The sequence below is a fragment of the Capricornis sumatraensis genome, chromosome 13 (assembly GCF_032405125.1).
Source record: "Capricornis sumatraensis isolate serow.1 chromosome 13, serow.2, whole genome shotgun sequence".
Lineage (NCBI taxonomy): Eukaryota > Metazoa > Chordata > Mammalia > Artiodactyla > Bovidae > Capricornis > Capricornis sumatraensis.
Window position 1 is genome coordinate 47,307,225 of NC_091081.1, and position 19,188 is coordinate 47,326,412.

Here is a 19,188-nt window from a genome sequence, read left to right on the forward strand (position 1 = left end):
GTGTACTTTGTGCTGGTTTCCTAGTGATTAAAAATTGGCCGTTCAAAGCTTAAATGAGCATGCCTTAGGAAGAATGCAAGTAACTGGACAGACTTGTGATGCTAAGGACAACAAGTAAGGGATACCTTATGCTTACTTTTACATCTGTATGTCTTAACTCAAGTTTTAAAAGAGTGATCCATAAGTTGCATATGAGGTTTCTATATAAGAACATCAATTATCTTTTATACAATAGAGAAAATTTGAACTGCAGACATGTGATTCATGCCTTCAGTTCAGTACACTTCAGTTCAGTCGCTCAGTCGTGTCCGACTCTTTGCGACCCCATGAATCACAGCACGCCAGGCCTCCCTGTCCATCATCAACTCCCGGAGTTCACTCAGATTCACGTCCATCGAGTCAGTGATGCCATCCAGCCATCTCATCCTCTGTTGTCCCCTTCTACTCCTGCCCCCAATCCCTCCCAGCATCAGAGTCTTTTCCAGTGAGTCAACTCTTCGCATGAGGTGGCCAAAGTCCTGGAGTTTCAGCTTCAGCATGATGCCCTCCAAAGAAATCCCAGGGTTGATCTCCTTCAGAATGGACAGGTTGGATCTCCGTGCAGTCCAAGGGACCCTCAAGAGTCTTCTCCAACACCACAGTTCAAAAGCATCAATTCTTCAGCACTCAGCCTTCTTCACAGTCCAACTCACATCCATACATGACCACTGGAAAAACCATAGCCTTGACTAGACGGACCTTAGTCAGCAAAGTAATGTCTCTGCTTTTGAATATGCTGTCTAGGTTGGTCATAACTTTTCTTCCAAGGAGTAAGCATCTTTTAATTCCATGGCTGCAATCACCATCTGCAGTGATTTTGGAGCCCAGAAAAATAAAGTCTGACACTGTTTTCACTGTTTCCCATCTGTTTCCCATGAAGTGATGGGACTGGATGCCATGATCTTCATTTTCTGAATATTGAGCTTTAAGCCAACTTTTTCACTCTCCTCTTTCATCAAGAGGCTTTTGAGTTCCTCTTCACCTTCTGCCATAAGGGTGGTGTCATCTGCATATCTGGGGTTATTCATATTTCTCCCAGCAATCTTGATTCCAGCTTGTGTTTCTTCCAGTCCAGCATTTCTCATGATATACTCTGCATATAAGTTAAATAAGCAGGGTGACAATATACAGCCTTAACGTACTCCTTTTCCTACTTGGAACCAGTCTGTTGTTCCATGTCCAGTTCTAACTGTTGCTTCCTGACCTGCATACAGATTTCTCAAGAGGCAGGTCAGGTGGTCTGGTATTCCCATCTCTTTCAGAATTTTCCACAGTTTATTGTGTTCCACACAGTCAAAGGCTTTGGCATAGTCAGTAAAGCAGAAATAGATGTTTTTCTGGAACTCTCCTGCTTTTTCCATGATCCAGCGGATGTTGGCAATTTGATCTCTGGTTCCTCTGCCTTTTCTAAATCCATCTTGAACATCTGGAAGTTCACGGTTCATGTACTATTGAAGCCTGGCTTGGAGATTTTTGAGCATTACTTTACTAGCGTGTGAGATGAGTGCAATTGTGCAGTAGTTTGAGCATTCATTGGCATTGCCTTTCTTTGGAATTGGAATGAAAACTGACCTTTTCCAGTCCTGTGGCCACTGCTGAGTTTTCCAAATGTGCTGGCATATTGAGTGCAGCACTTTCACAGCATCATCTTTCAGGATTTGAAACAGCTCAACTGGAATTCCATCACCTCCACTAGCTTTTTTCGTAGTGATGTTTTCTAAGGCCCACTTGACTTCACATTCCAGGATGTCTGGCTCTAGATTAGTGATCACACCATCATGATTATCTAGGTCGTGAAGATCTTTACATTAGAAGGTATGAAAGCCCATGAAATTCAGAAACATTCAATAATTGAATTCTGATCTTAACTTTTATTTTTGATGAATTTAAAGGTTTTTGTTCTTTGTTTTTAGCCACCAAGAGAAAGAAATTTGTTCTGCAGCTGGTCCCTTGAGTGGAGCTATTTTGCCACAAGGTTCAGTTAAAAAGTTTGTGGAAAAGCCAGTGTTCAATTATATAAGGTTAAATAATGCCACTTGCTTTAAGTTTGTATGTAGAATACACATAATTGGCATTGTTTTGAAATTGTTTATTTAATGTGACTTTCTTTGAGTTAAAATAGTACAGTTATTACCATAGTGTGCAGAGCAGAAAGATTTGTTTTTGCAGAAGAACCCAGAAAGTTACTTGTAATTGTTTAGAGCAACAAAACTCAGACTATTAGGTTATGTAGATTTCTTCATTTCTGAAAGATGTCAGCACCTATGCTTCAAATCAGACTGGAATGTCATTGTCCGGTTTATAGTGCCCAGTGCCTCTGGCACATGCGAAGTAGGTCTGTAGCTACCGTTGTAATAATTGGTCATTCTCATAGTGGGTTGTTCATGGGTTTTAGGGTTTTGTTTGTTTGTTTATTAGCTGATTGACCAACCAACTTATAATTATGTACATTTCCCTGCATATATCTGCTTACTGTAATTTGGTATTTGTAGTTTTCCTGCTTGCAACTTACTTTTAAGTTTTCAAGTTAATAATTTATCTCATCAGATTATTTTGGAAAAAAAATCTTCACACTAGATTAGAAATTTCTTCTGCTTTGATAGTGTTTTCCATCAAGAGAATGGGAGAAGAAAATTTTAAGATTAAGAAATTACAGAAAGGAATAAGAAATTACAGAAAGGAATGTATAAGTTGTTTTAATTCTCTGCCCCAGAGAAAATATGTTTAAATAAAAGATAAGGTCTACATTTCTTGACAAGAAGGTAGAAAATAACTAACTTTCTAAAGTGGGTTTTGTTTTTTTTTCTCTTTATTGGATGATAATTGCTTTACAGTGTGGTGGTCTCTGCTGTACATCAGTGCAAATCAGTCATAACTATACATATATATCTGTGTGTATGTATGCGTCCCACCTTCCTTCTGAGCCTCCCTCCCCTACCCCCTACTCCGAGTCCAGATCATCACAGAGTGCCAGGCTGGGATCCCTGTGTTATACAGCAGCTTCCTGCTAGTTATCTATTTTATACATGATAGAGTAAGTTTTTGAGTACATTATTAATACTTAACTCATTTTAAAAGTATATTTATTGCAAAGACTTGAGGTCTTCAGAAAGAGTTTCTCAGCCCTGCCTGTGGCATTCTCTTGGTTTTGTACATAATGCTTATTCTTAAAATTTATGAAAGCCACTACTTCTGTAAGTCATGTGGGGAAAAGTCTTGAAATTTTACTACCTTTTTTTCTAGGTAGCAATTACAGTGAAAAATGTGATGTCTTCAGTTGGGGTATTATCCTTTGGGAAGTGATAACACGTCGGAAACCCTTTGATGAAATTGGTGGCCCGGCTTTCCGTATCATGTGGGCTGTTCATAACGGTTTGTGAAGTTTTTCGTCAGTATATTTTGTATATTTCTTATTTGGAAATTGTTTCTCCCCTAAATTATCCCCAGTATTAAAGTATACGATTTCCTGTAACCAGCCTCAAGCCCTACCTGCCTGACACTGATCGAGCAGAGCTGGGGCAGTCCTGGCTCTGGACAAAGCTGAGAAGGTCTGCTGGCTGTACCCGTGCGGAAGAGGCCATCAGTAGACAGCCAGAGCCAGCTGCCTCGTTGCCTCTCTCCAGCAGACAGGAACACGTTGGACTGGACGCTGTGGGGAAAAAAAAATTTCTCACATGGTTAAGATAACTAGGGAGCTATTGCTTTTTTCTCTTGAAGAAACAGTGTCTCACTGAGGAGAGAAAGCAAAACATATTGAATAAGAGTTGTTACTAAAGCTATTCATAAAGGCAAAACGTGAAGTGCATCATGTAGTCTTGCTTTTTAGCTTCTCATTCATCTTAATGATGTGAGTGCTGTTATTGCCCCATTTTACAGCTTTCCTTATTAGGAAGCTAGGACCTAGAGAAGCTAAGTAATTTTCCTGGGGTCACAGGTTTAGTAAGTGGTGTTGCTAAGATTAGATCTGGATGTTTCTGACTCAGATGTCCATATTTTTAAGTTATATTCATTTATGGACACAATGTCCTTGCATCCCGCCTATTCCCTTTATACCTCTAATTACAATGTTTCTAACCACTCATGATACTAGAATACATCTCCTTCATTGATCAATTTACTTTGCAGTTCCTTTGGGAAAATAAACTTCTTGAAAGGAAATTGCTGAATCTTTTAACTTTTGCTATCCTTCTCTGTTGTTTAATTTCTGTCTCTTGATTATAATTACTCTGACTAATGGCATTTTTGACACACTGTTCTACATGTGATAGAACAAATATCTGCCCCACTGTTTTGGTCATTCGTAGACCTGTCAAGGAGTCATTGGAGTAATCTTGTGTGTTTACCGGTTTCCGGTTCATTGTGTTACCTTTTTTGTCGTTATGGAGAATGCTAGAGCATTGACCAGGACAGTTTGTTTTCTTCTTCTATCATGTGTCAGTAAAATTGAATGTCAGTGAAGTAAGAAATAAAAGAACTAACTTATTAATTGATAAATTTACAAAGATTTCATTATATTGAGCCCTTCTTTTAAGTTAGGGACCTTGCTATACAAAAGTTGGCCGTTTTCGGCTTGTGAAATGACTGACTCACAGCTACTGTAAGGCCTGCCTCCCACAAAAGAACTGTTTAGAAGTCAGTGAGTGTAATACTATATAATATATCAACTGTGGTAGATGACTTGATATATGGAAGATGATGTGTCAAACATTGAAATTTTTATGATAAATCTGAAAATACAGGTCAGATAAGATGACCTTGAGTTACCATTCACATGTTAAGCTGTTAACCATTTGTTAAAAGAGTGTTTATAATAAATGAACAATTGTTAACTCAGTCATAATGCATGTGAAAATTTTAATTTGGTTTCTCAAAAGGTGTAGATTCCCCTTTATGAAAATGTAATGTTAACCTAAAGGACAAAATAAATGTACTTTTATTCCTCCTAAAAAAAATCTTGATTTAGAAAATAAATACCATGTTAGAAACTTATACTATTCTTTGAGTAAATACATTCTTTTCTCCCCTCCTGTAACTTTTAATTGTTAGGTACTCGACCACCACTGATCAAAAATTTACCTAAGCCCATTGAGAGCCTGATGACTCGTTGTTGGTCTAAAGATCCTTCTCAGCGCCCTTCAATGGAGGAAATTGTGAAAATAATGACTCACTTGATGCGGGTATAATCCTTCTTTTGAGGGGCTTTGGGATTAAGGGACTTTTATATATACTGAGTTTTAATGAGATTTTAAAGTAAATGGGTATCATTTTTTTGTTTGTTTAATACATTTTTGTATTTTCTACTTTAGAATGGGTATTCATTACTCACATAATCAGAGGAGAAAACATTATTTTGGAAAAAAAAATCTAGTTCTTTATAATGGAAAGATGGCTAGACTAGGTCTCTGAACATGCTTTTTTGCTTCTGCTTAACTTAGTAGATATATTTGTTACTGGGCCTGTTGCCTTATCTGTAATGTGAAAGAAGTTGAATTAGATGATTGCTAAAGCCTTTACAGGACTTGGGTACTTTATGACTCTAATTGTTGCTGAGTTATAAATTTTCTTTAGTACATATCTTCATCAAGCAGTCATTTATGTAGCACACTAGAGAGGCTACATTCCCAGACACTTTTATTTAAGTGATTTTTACCTTTTGGTTTTTCATTGTATATTTTCAGCTTTCCACTTGCCATTAAAAAGTTAAACTTTTTTCTAGGATCTGTAGAATTTTAGAATTTAGAAGAATTATTTTAAATGACTATTAGAATTTCCCAGTCTAAATCACTTTTGTTAGAATTATTTGAATCATTCTAGGCCTCTGGTTTTTGATGCACTAACAAATCTTATCAAGTAGTACCTTGACTTGGAAATGTTTATGCACTTGCTAAAGTGCCTGAATTTCAGAACAATTTGCTAAGTAGAAGAATCTTTCAATCTCTTTGAATATAGATTAAGTGATTTCCTAAATGGCCATATAATTAATTTGTTCATTCTATTGAAAATAAGTTAGGCACAGCAGCTTAAACTCATCTTATTAAAGCTTAATTTCATATTTGGAGAAGAGCTATATGTAGAATCCTGGGACCTAAAGATACACTCATAAGAAAACAACTCAGTAAAAATTTAAATTAAAAAGTATAGAAAACAGCTTGGTCTCCATAATCAGATACCTTAGAATTTTGGATTATATAAAGTATTCAGATTTTGATTGTGTGTATATGTGCTTTGTCTAATTTGAGAAGAAAACATTTCTCTTTTTTCTCCCTAAATTCTAATTTTTATCCAGCAGATATATCCAATATTTTACCTCTGATTCATAGAATGACATTCATAATCTATCCTTGATATTTAAAATGTCTAACAAATTATTCTGTGGCATACCATCTCAGTTGTCAGACTCGGTCATTTCAACACTTTAGAGATTTGCATCACTGCTATGAGAACATGAATAATGTTTCATGTAATTATGAGGAATGATACTACTGTATTTCATATGTTCCTCTAGAAGAATATTGGCTGTTTTCTTCAAGATTATCTAGGCTATATGTAGGTAGATATATGGCACTGATAACAATTGAAATTTAGAAGAGTTAGCACATTGTTGTCTTTGTATCTACAAATTTCCATGTATGCCTTAGTGAAAATAAAGCAGCATCTTTGCTGCATTCAGATCTCAGCAAGGAAGTAATTCAAACATACTTACTCTGTAAGTTAATTTTCACACGATTTAATTTGTATTAAAGAAAGTTTAAATTGTTATTTACTTTTTATATATAGTACTTTCCAGGAGCAGATGAGCCGTTACAATACCCTTGTCAGTATTCAGATGAAGGACAGAGCAACTCCGCTACCAGTACAGGTAAATAATTGGAATGTAATAAGCTGAATTTTTGTGTCTCTGTTCCTATGAAGTGATAATCAAGAAGCAATGAATGATGTCCCTTTTTGCATTTTAATTTATTCCTTTAATATGATTGCAGTTTGAATTTCCAGGTGCATCATTCTTCATGCAAGTACCCAGGGTTAGTCAATTGAAAACCCACTTCCAAGTTTTGAAATTCTTACACAATTGTATCTAAAAAGACTGGATATTAGATTTCTGTGGATGCCATTCTTTACTTGAAAAATAATTCTTACACAGATACAGTTAGCTCAAATAGTATCAAAAATTATTATAAATATATATATAAAACAGTATATTTCCTATATTATGAGCACCCTACTTCTTGATCTTTGTAGAAGAATCCATACAGACATTCATTTAAGAAGCTGTGTTTTAGTTCAGAGTTCCTCAGTTCCATAGTTTGTGGTCATCAAAAACAAACCCAGTAAAAGTAATACTCTAACTTACAAAAATTTTACTTCTCAAAATATATGGTATTATGAACATTTCATTATTAGTTTGATTAAAACTAAAAGGCATAGGTGTGTGTGTACACATATACTTAATGCATTCTTAAAATTTTATTTTTACTGGTCTAATTCCCCTACCTCCAAAAAAATTATATTTAAACTGGTTCCAATTTTACTGAAAGTCTTTCTGAGATGCTCTGAATTCTAAAGTGAATTTCTCTAAAAACATTTGCCTGCCACTCCTTACTCTCAGCTGACCTTCTTTACCATTTCTCTGTGATCAAAAGACAGCTGCCACAAATTCCCCCTCTCCATGTGCCCACCTGCCTGTGTCTGCCTCTCTGCTCTGCACTCTGTTCTGTTCCCATGCTGAACTGTCCCCTTGTGCATCAGATCCCATCTCTCCTAGCAATTCTTCCTGTCTCTTGCATCATCAGTTTTAGCCTTTGTGCTGGGATCATTCCCTGAGTATATATACAGTCGTCCCCCCTTGTCCACAGTTTTACTTTCTGCAGTTTCAGTAACTGTGGTCAACTGTGATCCAGAAATACTAAATGAAAAATTCCAGAATGAAACAATTCATAAGTTTTAGATTGCAGCTATCTTGAGCAGCATGGTGAAATCTCACTCCGTCCTATGGATCATCCTTTTATTCAGTGTATCCTATCCATTTGTCACTTGGTAGCCCTGTTGGTTGTCACAATCACCTGTCAAGGTATCACAGTGCTTGTGTTCGTGAGACCCTAATTTTATTTAGTAATGGCCCCAAAGCACACGAGTAGTGATGCTGGCAATTCTGATATGCCAAAGAGAAGCTGGAAAGTGCTCCCTCTAACTGAAAAGGTGAAAATTCTCAACTTTAATTAGGGGGGAAAATAATCCTGTGCTGGCTGAAGTTGCTAAGATCTGCATTAAGAACTTCTATCCATGAAATCATGAAGAAGGAAAAAGAAATCTGTGCTTGTTTTGCTGTCATGCTTCAAACTGCAAAAGTTAACAGCCATAGTGCAGGATAAGTGCTTAGTTAGAAAAAGGTATTAAATTTATACAGTAAGGTATGTTGAGAGAGAGAGACCACATTATTGGTGTAACTTTTATTACAGTATATTGTTACAGTTCTGTTTTATTTTTAGTTACTCTTGTTAATCCCTTACTGTGCCTAATTTATAAATTAAAGTTTATCATAGGTATATATGTGTAAGAAAAAACACAGTATACAAGGGCTCTGTACTATCTGAGGCAGCAGGCATCCACTGGAGGTCTTAGAATGTATCCCCTGTGGATAAGGCGGGGACTGTTAAAGTCTGTATTTGCATTTCTCTAGCTTCTCTCTTGCCATTCTCTCTTGTGCTCACTCCGTTCAAGCTTTTATTATACCACTACTCTAGAATTGCTCTTGTCAAGGTCACCAGTTATCTTCACATTACTAAATTGAAATGAAAGGTTTTCAGATCACATCTTTTTTGATTCTCAGTAGCCTTTGACACAGTTTGTTGCTGTCTGCTATTTTCAGCACTTTGAGTTGGTCTCCAGGGCACCATGCTAGCCTGGGCTTCATCTTACATCTCCGATCACTTACTTTCATGCTTTCCTGTGCTGGTCATTCTTCATCTTCCCAACCTGTAAACGAAGGAGTGCCCAGGGCTTAGTCCTTTGACCTCTTTGTTTGTCTAAACTCATTTCCTTAGTAATCTCATCCAGTATGCATGTATACCATGTATTTGCCAATATTTTTGTTCCATCCCAAATTCGAACTCCATACCCACATATCCAGCTACTTGATTGATATCTGCTATGAGCTCAAAATTACCATTTTCCTAACTGAGCTCCCTTCTGAGTCAGTCCTTCCACAGTCTTTCCCATCTTGATTAATAGCCATTTCTTTCTCTCAAGCTAAGAATTAGTCATTCTTGACTATTAGAAAACCGTTTAGGCATTTCGATTCCCTTTTTGTGCTATCCTGAAATATCATTTAAAATGGGTTTGTTTGGGTATCTTCATTAGCTTGAAAAGTCTTATTTCTATTCGTATCTTGCTAGTTTAGAAAAGAATTTAAGTTACATTTTATTGAATGAAGCATTTGTGTTATTCCCAGCCTATTGTCATAAATATTTTTGCTTTCCTAGGCTCCTTCATGGACATCGCTTCTACAAACACCAGTAATAAAAGTGACACTAACATGGAACAAGTTCCTGCCACAAACGATACAATTAAACGCTTAGAATCAAAATTGTTGAAAAACCAGGCAAAACAACAGGTTTGTTTTGTTATTAAAAGTAAAATCTTTTGGTAACCTTACCAGTAGTCATGAAGTCCTAAACATTATACTAACAAGTATTGTTTGCCTTCTTCGACTATACAAGTCCTGAATCTTGTTCCTGAAGCAGACAGATAGGCTTAAGAGTAGATGTGTGTAATGAGATTCTCCTGAAATTCTTTATAATTAATTGTTCTCCCATCTGATGATTACTGCCTTTGACATTTGTGCGTATCTTCCTTACGATGATCCCTAACTTGAACAGTTGATGGTTACAAGTATAAGATGGAGATTTCTTGGCTGTACTACCTGGTTAAAGGAGTTCTTCTAGATCCATCATTTCATGTTTCCAGATTTATTATACTTTTGCTGTTACTGTTTTTTAAATATTTTAAGGAGTGATTTTATTCGTCTTCCTTGAGGCATTTAGGATAACTAATAATTGGGACATTTAACTCCTAGCTCTAGTGATCACCTTTTCCTAAAGGCCAGTGTCTGTAGCTTGTTCTTCCTCACTCCTACAGCTCCCTTTCCCTGAAAACTTGCCATTTCTTTCAGAACAGAACCCATAAAAATCCCAGTTGGTATCTCCCTTCTTCTAGCTGCCAAGGATTTTTAAATATAAAGAGCTTCAGTCATTCAAATTGACCTATGTTTCTAACAGAGTGAATCTGGGCGTTTGAGCTTGGGAGCTTCTCGTGGGAGCAGCGTGGAGAGCTTGCCCCCAACCTCTGAAGGCAAGAGGATGAGTGCCGATATGTCTGAAATAGAAGCCAGGATTGCTGCAACCACAGGTAAAAAGGAAGTAAAAGTCTGAAGAGGAACAAAGATGGTAGTTTCAGTTGTTTCAGTCATGGGAATGTCAGGGGCTTTTTGTCAGTGTCCTAAATTTTTTTAAAGCAGGAAGTTGATTTATAATATACTTCCTATGCTTCTAGCAGAAAGCATCTCAAATTCCAGATAAACCAAGCATGCATGATTTGTAAAATTATTTGCATTATAAAGTTTAATTTCTTATTATAGATTTTTATCAAATATAATTCAGCTCAATATGAACTGAAAATCTAAATGAGAAATTGAAATTTAGCCAATACTAGGATGTTTTAGGAGGATTTTGAGTGATTCTACTAGTTTTGTGCTGAACTCAAGTAATAGCAAATGTTTTGTTTTGAATTTAGCAGAAAAATGTGCTCCAGATCAAAATACGATTTGGCCTTACTGTCTGCTGCTGCTCCTTTCAGTGGCAAAAGTAGCTACATTTGTGATTAATTCTTTTAATTGTAAAATAAAAGATCATAGTAATTTGATCTGGAAAAAGCTAGCATTTCTCTTCCATTTTGTCAGTACTTAAATGATTAATTGTGGAAAGACTGGTCAGCACAAAAATAATTACATGTTTTGTTACCTTAGTGAACTTCTAACCTTCTTTTCTAACCAGGTTCATTTAGTAATGGTGGGTTAAATTGTTTTCTTTCTGATTTCCCTAGAGGTGGAGAGGCACTGATTATAAATACATTTCTGTTGTGGAAAATGTAGAAATATAAATCTAAAAAACCCAGTCTTCCATAATTGTCCCACTAAAAAATAAACACAGCATTTTTGTGTATTACCTCTAATCTTTTAAACTACGTATGTATATACAAGTATATTCCCTAATGTATTAGCATTTTTTTTAACTTAGCTAACCAGGTTTTGTGGGATTTTGTTTTGTTTTGTTTTAAGATCTTTCTAAAAAGAATGTTTTCATTTTGTGTGAAGTTCTTTTAAGAAAGAAGTTGTCCAGAGGACCATCCTAACTCTTCTTGTCTTCAACTAATCTTGGTCACTTATTTATCAGTTAGCATTAGAATCAGTTAGATATTATAGAATATCCAAAATAACAGTGTCTTTAACACAAAACTTGTTTTCATACACAAATCTGGAGGTAGGCTCCTCGATCTTTGGTGCCTGGGTTTCTTCTGTCTCTCTGTGTTACAATCCCTGTTGTGTGGCTTTCATCCTGAAGGTGACTTTGTGCTCCATAATGGCTGTTATAGTTCCAGTCATCACATCCACAGTCCCAGCATCAGGAAGCAGGAGTTAGGGCAAGGGCTACTTTTTAAAAAAGCTTTCACAGAAGTCCCTCCTAACAACTTCCACGTTTATGTCATTGGCCGTAGCAATAGGGTCAGATGGCTCCCTTTGGACTCAAGGGAAGAGGGCATCTGCAGTCTTTTATCTGGGAACATTGCTGTCCTGAGGTCAGTTGAGGTTCTGTGGCTAAGAAAAAAGGGAAAAGTAGAGATTGGCTGGTCTCTGCCACATAGATGGAATCTTCAGAAACAGTCAAGTGGAGTGGAGGGAGGTCACTTGAGTCACAAGTGTTTCTGTGTGCAGTGGGGATGTTACAGTACAATGTCTGATGAACAGTGTATACAGAAATGCAGCCTAACACTTTGGGAGTCCTTTTCCTTTCAGGAATATCTTTCAAGTTAGAGCTGCCAAATAGTGATTGCTACCTTAAAACAGGAAGTGTTCTGTAATGTAATAGTAATAATTTTATATCTCCTAGTGTCAATTTTTTAGTCAGGTACTGGTTTATAATTAATCTTCACATAAGTGATATTTCACCAGATTAAAGGTAACCACATATATTTAAATAACTGTATCCTTTCTCTGCCTAAATGTGAATAAAACAGATGGGCTGAACATTTGTTGGTGAATTGTCTTACTTTGACAGGTTCATATTCTCCAGCCTTTCAGAAATATTCCAGTTTAGCAGGAATAGACCCTAAACTTTGGAAACTACAATAAATACTCAGTTTATCAGAAGTATGTTTAAATATTTATAATTATAAAAGCGTACACATTTCATACTTTGATTCAATAGTTATTGTGTAATCACTGAACTGTACTTTGTAGCACACTTCAAGAAACACTTCATTGAACACATATTCCTGTGTTTGTTTAATTAAAACAAATATGACAGCTTAGTTCTTTTTAACTCCTCTTTTCTTCCCATTTTCATCGTAGACCCGCACTGCACATCAGTGGTTGCATTTAGATTATTTCTATGAACGTGTTGGAAATCTAGCTTTCTCATTACCCTGCAGCTTTGTTTGTCTCTGTCCTTTTTTTTTTTTTTCCTGCTAATTAAAGCCAGTATGTGAAACATCTTGTATTGATAGTTGTTTGCTCCTTAATCACGCCTTGTGTAAGCATGGACAAGGGGTTTGATAGTTCTGCATGCCATCCTGCATGAAGTGTTATTAACATAACTATATGAAAAGTATTCTGTTTTTGTTCACCGTTTTCTGTGTTACTATTTGTGGTTGTTTGCATGTATACTGTATGTGTGTATTTTTGCAGCCTTTTCCAAGCCTAAACGGGGCCACCGTAAAACCGCTTCATTTGGCAACATTCTGGATGTCCCTGAGACCGTCATAGCAGGTATCATGGACCACCTGGGTTGGTCTAATAGCTGTAAAACTGGAATAATGATCCCTAGTACTTATAAAATGCTTCTTGCTCCAATTTGATAGAATGTGAAAATAGATACCTTGCATGCAGTCCTTAGGGAGACAGATTAAAAACTGTACACATTTATCTGCACTGAAGCCAGCTTGGCCAGAAACCTCACATCTCCAAAATTGAGGATGAACTACAAGGTAAAGTAATAAGCCTTTTCGTGGAAGGAGGCATACCAGCCCAGAATTCTGCCAACTTCCTCTCATCTTTTAAATGAGCGGAATAGCTGAACCCAGACCTTTTTTTCACCTAGCAGAAAGGAAACAATCCTTTAAAAAATACTTGTTGTCCTTGGCTCCTTTTCTTCCTTCATTGCAACTTGGCGGCTCCCTCTTGGCATTCTGTCCCAGCCTCTTTCTGTTGGTAGCAAGTAAAATACAAAGTTGAGAAAAGAGTAACTGAATACTATTTCGCCTTAACCTAGAAAACAGAAACAAAATAAAAACTAAATGAGATTTTCTGTTTTGCTTGGTATCTTGCCAAATAATTATGGTCACTTCAGATTCCTATGTATTATTAGGAGGGTCTTCTTGCAAATTATGTTTTTATACCTAACTCCCACAAGTCTCATATGGTTAAATTGCTTTCATTTCTTATGGTGATGATCTCATAGATTAATCTAAATCACCATGCCTAGTAGTTCTTGTCTTCTCCAGTAAACTGAAACCTGAGGATAGAGACTGTGTCTTTGTTACTTATTATTGATGGCATCAGCCGTGTCTGGCTCAAGACCTCACACATAGTGTTTAATAAATATGTGCTGGTTATGAAAATGACCCATTATTGAGCTCCCAGTGGGTCAGAACTAGTATACATGTAAAATCTGTAAATTACAGATGTATATAAAATATTTTAAACAGTTCTTAGGGCCCATTCCATATACAAAACCACTTTATTTCTAGAGTAGTTCTTTGTTATTCTGGTTGTTCAAGTGGTTTATTTTACATTTTCATTGTTGCCCTTCAGAGAATACAGTTAATATATTCCTTGCATATTTTTATTGAGTCATGGGCTGCTTTCAAAATTAGTAAAGTACTTAGGATCATTTTACTTCTGCCCTGAAAGATACCAAGTTTAAGGGAATAATACTCTAACTGAAGAAGCAGCAATGTTTAAATATTCATATTGCTGAGCTATGATTATCTTAAATGTTTGAGAGTATCAGAAAAATTTAGCCAAATGGCACACTAATCTTAATCTGGGTCTTATGGGTAAACATTAAGAACAGATACACCCACACATAGCGAAATAGCCAGTGATGTATGTGATAATGAGTAAGGGAAAAGAGGAGAAAAATGGTCGCAAGAGGTTCTGGGACAGGGTGAATGTGTGCACCACACCACACCCTACCAGGGGACATTTGGCACTCTCTGGAAATATTTATGATTGTCAAAACTAATAGGTGCTACTGACATGTTAGACAGAAGCCGCATTGCTGCTAAACAGTCTGGAGTGTCTCAGGCAGCCTCCCACAGCCAAGAATTACCCATTCTGAAGTGTCAGCAGTGCCAGGGCTGAAAAACCCTAGTTAGATGTGCTGTGTGGCCTGTAAGGTAGTTTAAAGCACATCAGCTTAATAGCCATTTTACAGATGAAAAAGATCCAATGAAGTTGAATGGTTTTCCCAGAGTTACACAGCCAGGATCCCATCGTGGGTCTTCTGACACCAGATTATACCCTTTTTTGTTTTGTTTTGTTTGAGTCACAGAAGTTAGAGTAATTCTGTGCTGCTCCTACTTAGGGTTTGTATTAAATTTAACTGAGCTGTTCATCCAGGAGATACTTTTTAATGACATTGGATCCTTATGGGGTCAGGAAAGCTTAATTCTGCTGCTAATTGCCAGAGTACCAATGCTTGTTAAGTGGAAATAGTATTCAGTAATACATTTTGTTAAATATTCTTGTTGGGTTTTTTTTCCCCAGATATTCAAACATTAACCTAGTAGTTTCGCTTTTTTTAATAAAGGATGCAACCACTGGAATTGAAATAATTGGACATAAAAGTCAAAAATTAATTTATTCTTAGGTTATATTTTTAAATTAAACATAAAAGATATAATCTGTGCTTTGGGAATATCTCAGCTATCTTACATGGCCATTTTAATTGTAAAGAAGGATGAAATTTAATTCCCTAAATTTCTTAATACCTTTTAGAACTTTTTTACTTGAGGTTGATTGCCTACAAACTCTGTGGTTATATTATCAGATACTTCTTGATATATCCAAACTGGCATTAATTAGCATTGCATCCCAGTTGTAAGTATTTTTAAAATATAAGCTCTATTTTTCATCTGTTATGGATAAGTATTTTCAGTAATATTTTCCTTTGACCAAGTGCCGTATACTGAGTTTAATGTACCTCTTGGGATAAACTGCCTCTTTTTATTAGGAGTGCTCCTTTAAGCATCAAGTAAGTTTTTAATGTGTATATATTAGCAGTGTACAAATGTATCATTTTTGAAGTGTTGCTTCTTGCATTTAAAAAAAATTTTACCAAGTTTTAAAAGTGTTTAAATAGGCACTATTACTCTAAAAAAAATTTTTTAATACAGTCTTTTTAATGACTAAAATGCCTAACCTGGTCATGGGTCAACAAATTTAAATCTTGTTTTTTGCTTGCTCTTCAACACTGTTAAATACCCTGCCATCCACAAATGAGGAACAAGCAATCTGTGGCTAACACCAGCATTCATCAGTTTAACAGTCTCTCAGGTCATGCAAAAATGGACCTTTAATGCCTCAGGACTTCTGTGGATCAAACTACACATTTTTTTGGACCCTTGCTACTTTAGGCCTGGCTCTGAAAGAGGTATTGGCAACTTTGTTCTGGTTAAGTCTTCTTTCTGCTTTCCCCTGCCCACAGAGTGGCTGTAAATCTATCTGGCTTCTTTTTAGCAAGCAAGACACATAATAAGAGTAATTGCCAGTACAGTATGACATTTTGCTAACTCTTCATTTGTAGAGAATGTCCTGCCAAATAACTGTGCAACCTAAGCAAAGTTAATGTAAATGCAGACATCTCTTGCTCATAATTGAAACTATCTGATCTATAGTTTTCTAATCCGTTTTATGTTACTTTTATTGGAAGAAAAGAGAGTGGGTGGCAGATTATTGGATTGCTTTAAATTTTTCTAAAGTTTTTTCCTTTAAGGTTTTGATAAAAACATGGATTTTTGTTTATTTGGTTCTTTTACTTGGATTTTCTTGACTTTCCCACATTTTGCTTTTGTTATTTCCTGAGCTTCCAAGGGTCTATTTTCCCCCATCTTCATTTCAAATACTCAAATGAGATAGGGATTATGAATTGGGAAACTATAATACATTTGATAGTAACATTTGATCTGGTGTTAGAAGAATACCTAAATTTTACATTTCTTTTAAAATTTCACGTGTCAAAGTTAAACAGGTAAAATGTCAAAAAGTTACCCAACAAGAGTAACAACCTTTTCCAGTTTCGTAGAGTAAGAGACTGAGTCGGCTTCCCTGGTAGCTTAGTGGTAAAGAATCCACCTGCCAATGTAGGCGACGTGGATTCAATTCCTGGATTGGGAAGATCCCCTGGAGAAGGAGATGGTAACTCAGCCCAGTATTCTTGCCTGGGAAATCCATGGACAGGGGGGCCTGGCGGGCTACAGTCCATGGAGCTGCAGAAGAGTCCAACTTAACTTAGCAACTAGACAAGAGACTGAATAGTTAAAAGATATTTTGTTCATGGCTCTGGTGTCTGTTATCAAGGGGTATCAGCAGTCCTGCTCTGGAGTCCTTGTGTGAAGAGTTAGAGTACTTAAGAAAGTCAACTGTGATTATAATGTATTTTGAAATCCACTGGATGAAAGTACTGTCAGATACATATACACATACCACCTGCAAAAGACTTAATTGAAACATAAGTCTTCTGTACTTTCTCCCTTTCTGTTGTTAAAAAATCCTCATACATAGTTTATACCAGTTTGATTGCTATTATGAAATGAAATAAATTTCCAACATATGATTTGCAAAAGTAAATTTTTCCAAATACTGATATTGATAACTTGTTAATTATATTATAAAAGATAACTTTTTAAAATAAGCTAAATTGTAAGGTTTTATAGAATATATTTAAACAGTTTTTGTTAATACTACTATAATATCGTACTCAGTGGTTCTTAAGTTCAGACTAAATTACAATACTTGGCTTCATTTTAAACACTTGAAATTTTTCTCCTCTATTCTACAGATTAGCATTGCCTTCATGCACTTCTGTTTGAGAAACTTAACAGTGAGACTCTAGTGTACCTTTTGTTATTTCTAAGCCTGGAATAAGATGGTATAACATTTTAAACTGATAGAACGCTTTGACCGAAAAGCATTATGTACTGTCTTAAGGATTTGCTCGAGAAGGCTAAATATGCAAGTGTTTTGTTGAGTCAGTCTTAATACACATAAAATATTTTTGTCCAGGTCTCTGAATTTAATTGATATTTGTTGTTAATAATATTCTTGAAACTGAAAAGAAACTTGAGGGAGTCCTTATGGTTTCAGCTGTATTTAGATCTCTTAACTGAGAAAAATTTAATGACTATTCATTCACTTTAAATTTCAGTCAGGTACACTGAGCTCTATTGTATATTGGTTATTTACCAAAAGTGTGATAAGTAGTTAATTAAAATATGAAAAGTGCTGAGTGATAAACAGTGCAGCACCATTAATTGAGCTTTTCTAGATCTCAAGTTCTTACCTTGCACAGATAGTGTCATTAACACCTGCCTTTGTTTAGGGACACAGGGGTCCAAGGAGAGCTCTTCTAAGATGTATTACATCTGCTTCTGCCAGGTGCAGACACTGCTCCTTCAATAAAATTCTGTATTTGTGACTAATTAAATAGGAAAGTGCATATAACTTTACAGGAAATATTTTGGTAGTCTCTTTCCAGCTTATTGTAGTCTACCAAGATCACTTTTTAAAATATAAAAAGGATAAGTGTCCCATAATTTTTAATATTCAAAACTTAACAAATATCAAAATTTCCAACATTTTGATTAAGAGATGTCTCCAAGAAAATGTGTTGATTTTTACATGAATCTTGTCTTCAGAAAGTTGGAACCTAGAAAAATGTAAGTAGTTTAGGTAAGGAAACTGATAAGAAAAACCACAGGAATGACCCTCTGGGACCTAAGCCAGCGGTCTCTGGAAGGACTCTGATGACTTTCAAATACCAGCTCAGAAAATCAGTTGTACTTAAAAAGAACAGCTTTTTGGAGAGATGGATTTTGTTTGTGTGTAAAAGCAATTGCCCTATTAGCTGCTGTTCCAACCACCCTTTTAGGGGCGGGGAAGAAGGCGGGCTTAGGGATATAGTATATTCCTTTTGTTGCTCTTAGAAAAGTTATTTTTTAAAATATCTTTTGTTCCCTGTCAGAAGTCCTGAACATTTCAAAATTCATTACAGATTAAAAAACTCAAGACATCATTTATAAATTCCATATTTTTTGATTAAGCATTGACAATATGATATCATATTGTCCCTTATTTCTACTTTTTTCCTTTATACTGCTGTGTTTAATACAGGTATACACATATTAAAGAATCATGAAAAAATGTAAAGTAAATGAGTTTCTAAATTGGTGTTTAGTTACCAAAAAATTCAGAGTCAGTCTAAATTTACTGAGCACACACTCAGTAATTTTCATTTGTGATAATAGGAGCTTGATGTTTTTTACATTCATATTTCTAAATTATGGCTTGAAACTTAATATTGGAGCAACAAGTATTTGTTGATTGCAGTCCTTTTTTGCTTCGTCTGAACTATATGCCAGATGGTTTCTGCCATGGTTATGCTAATGAAAATGCATTGCCTAGTATTGCTTGCTTTTGACTCATGCTGTAGCTTAAAGATTTCTCATTTTATGGCATCTGTTAACTGTCAGTTCTCCTTTCCCCTACTTAAAACTTTTTATTCCCCTTTCCTCCCCTTCCTCCCCCTCTCCCCTTAGAGCTTGTCTTTGTTGTTATTGCAATGGTGATGTAATGATTTTCAGACACATGTGCTGGGT

The 19,188-nt window shown here is 35.9% G+C and overlaps 1 protein-coding gene across 2 annotated transcripts in view; it reads left to right on the forward strand.

Moving 5' to 3' along the window:
- Nucleotides 1-19,188, forward strand: part of MAP3K7 (mitogen-activated protein kinase kinase kinase 7) — a 73,548-nt gene that overhangs the window by 25,814 nt on the left and 28,546 nt on the right. The window contains exons 7-12 of one of the 2 annotated variants that reach the window (XM_068984813.1): nucleotides 3,283-3,411; nucleotides 5,086-5,216; nucleotides 6,817-6,898; nucleotides 9,519-9,649; nucleotides 10,314-10,443; nucleotides 12,998-13,078. In XM_068984813.1, coding sequence (XP_068840914.1) covers nucleotides 3,283-3,411; nucleotides 5,086-5,216; nucleotides 6,817-6,898; nucleotides 9,519-9,649; nucleotides 10,314-10,443; nucleotides 12,998-13,078 — 684 coding nt within the window. The remainder of the gene's footprint in view (nucleotides 1-3,282; nucleotides 3,412-5,085; nucleotides 5,217-6,816; nucleotides 6,899-9,518; nucleotides 9,650-10,313; nucleotides 10,444-12,997; nucleotides 13,079-19,188) is intronic. The other variant, XM_068984814.1, reaches the window with a different exon arrangement.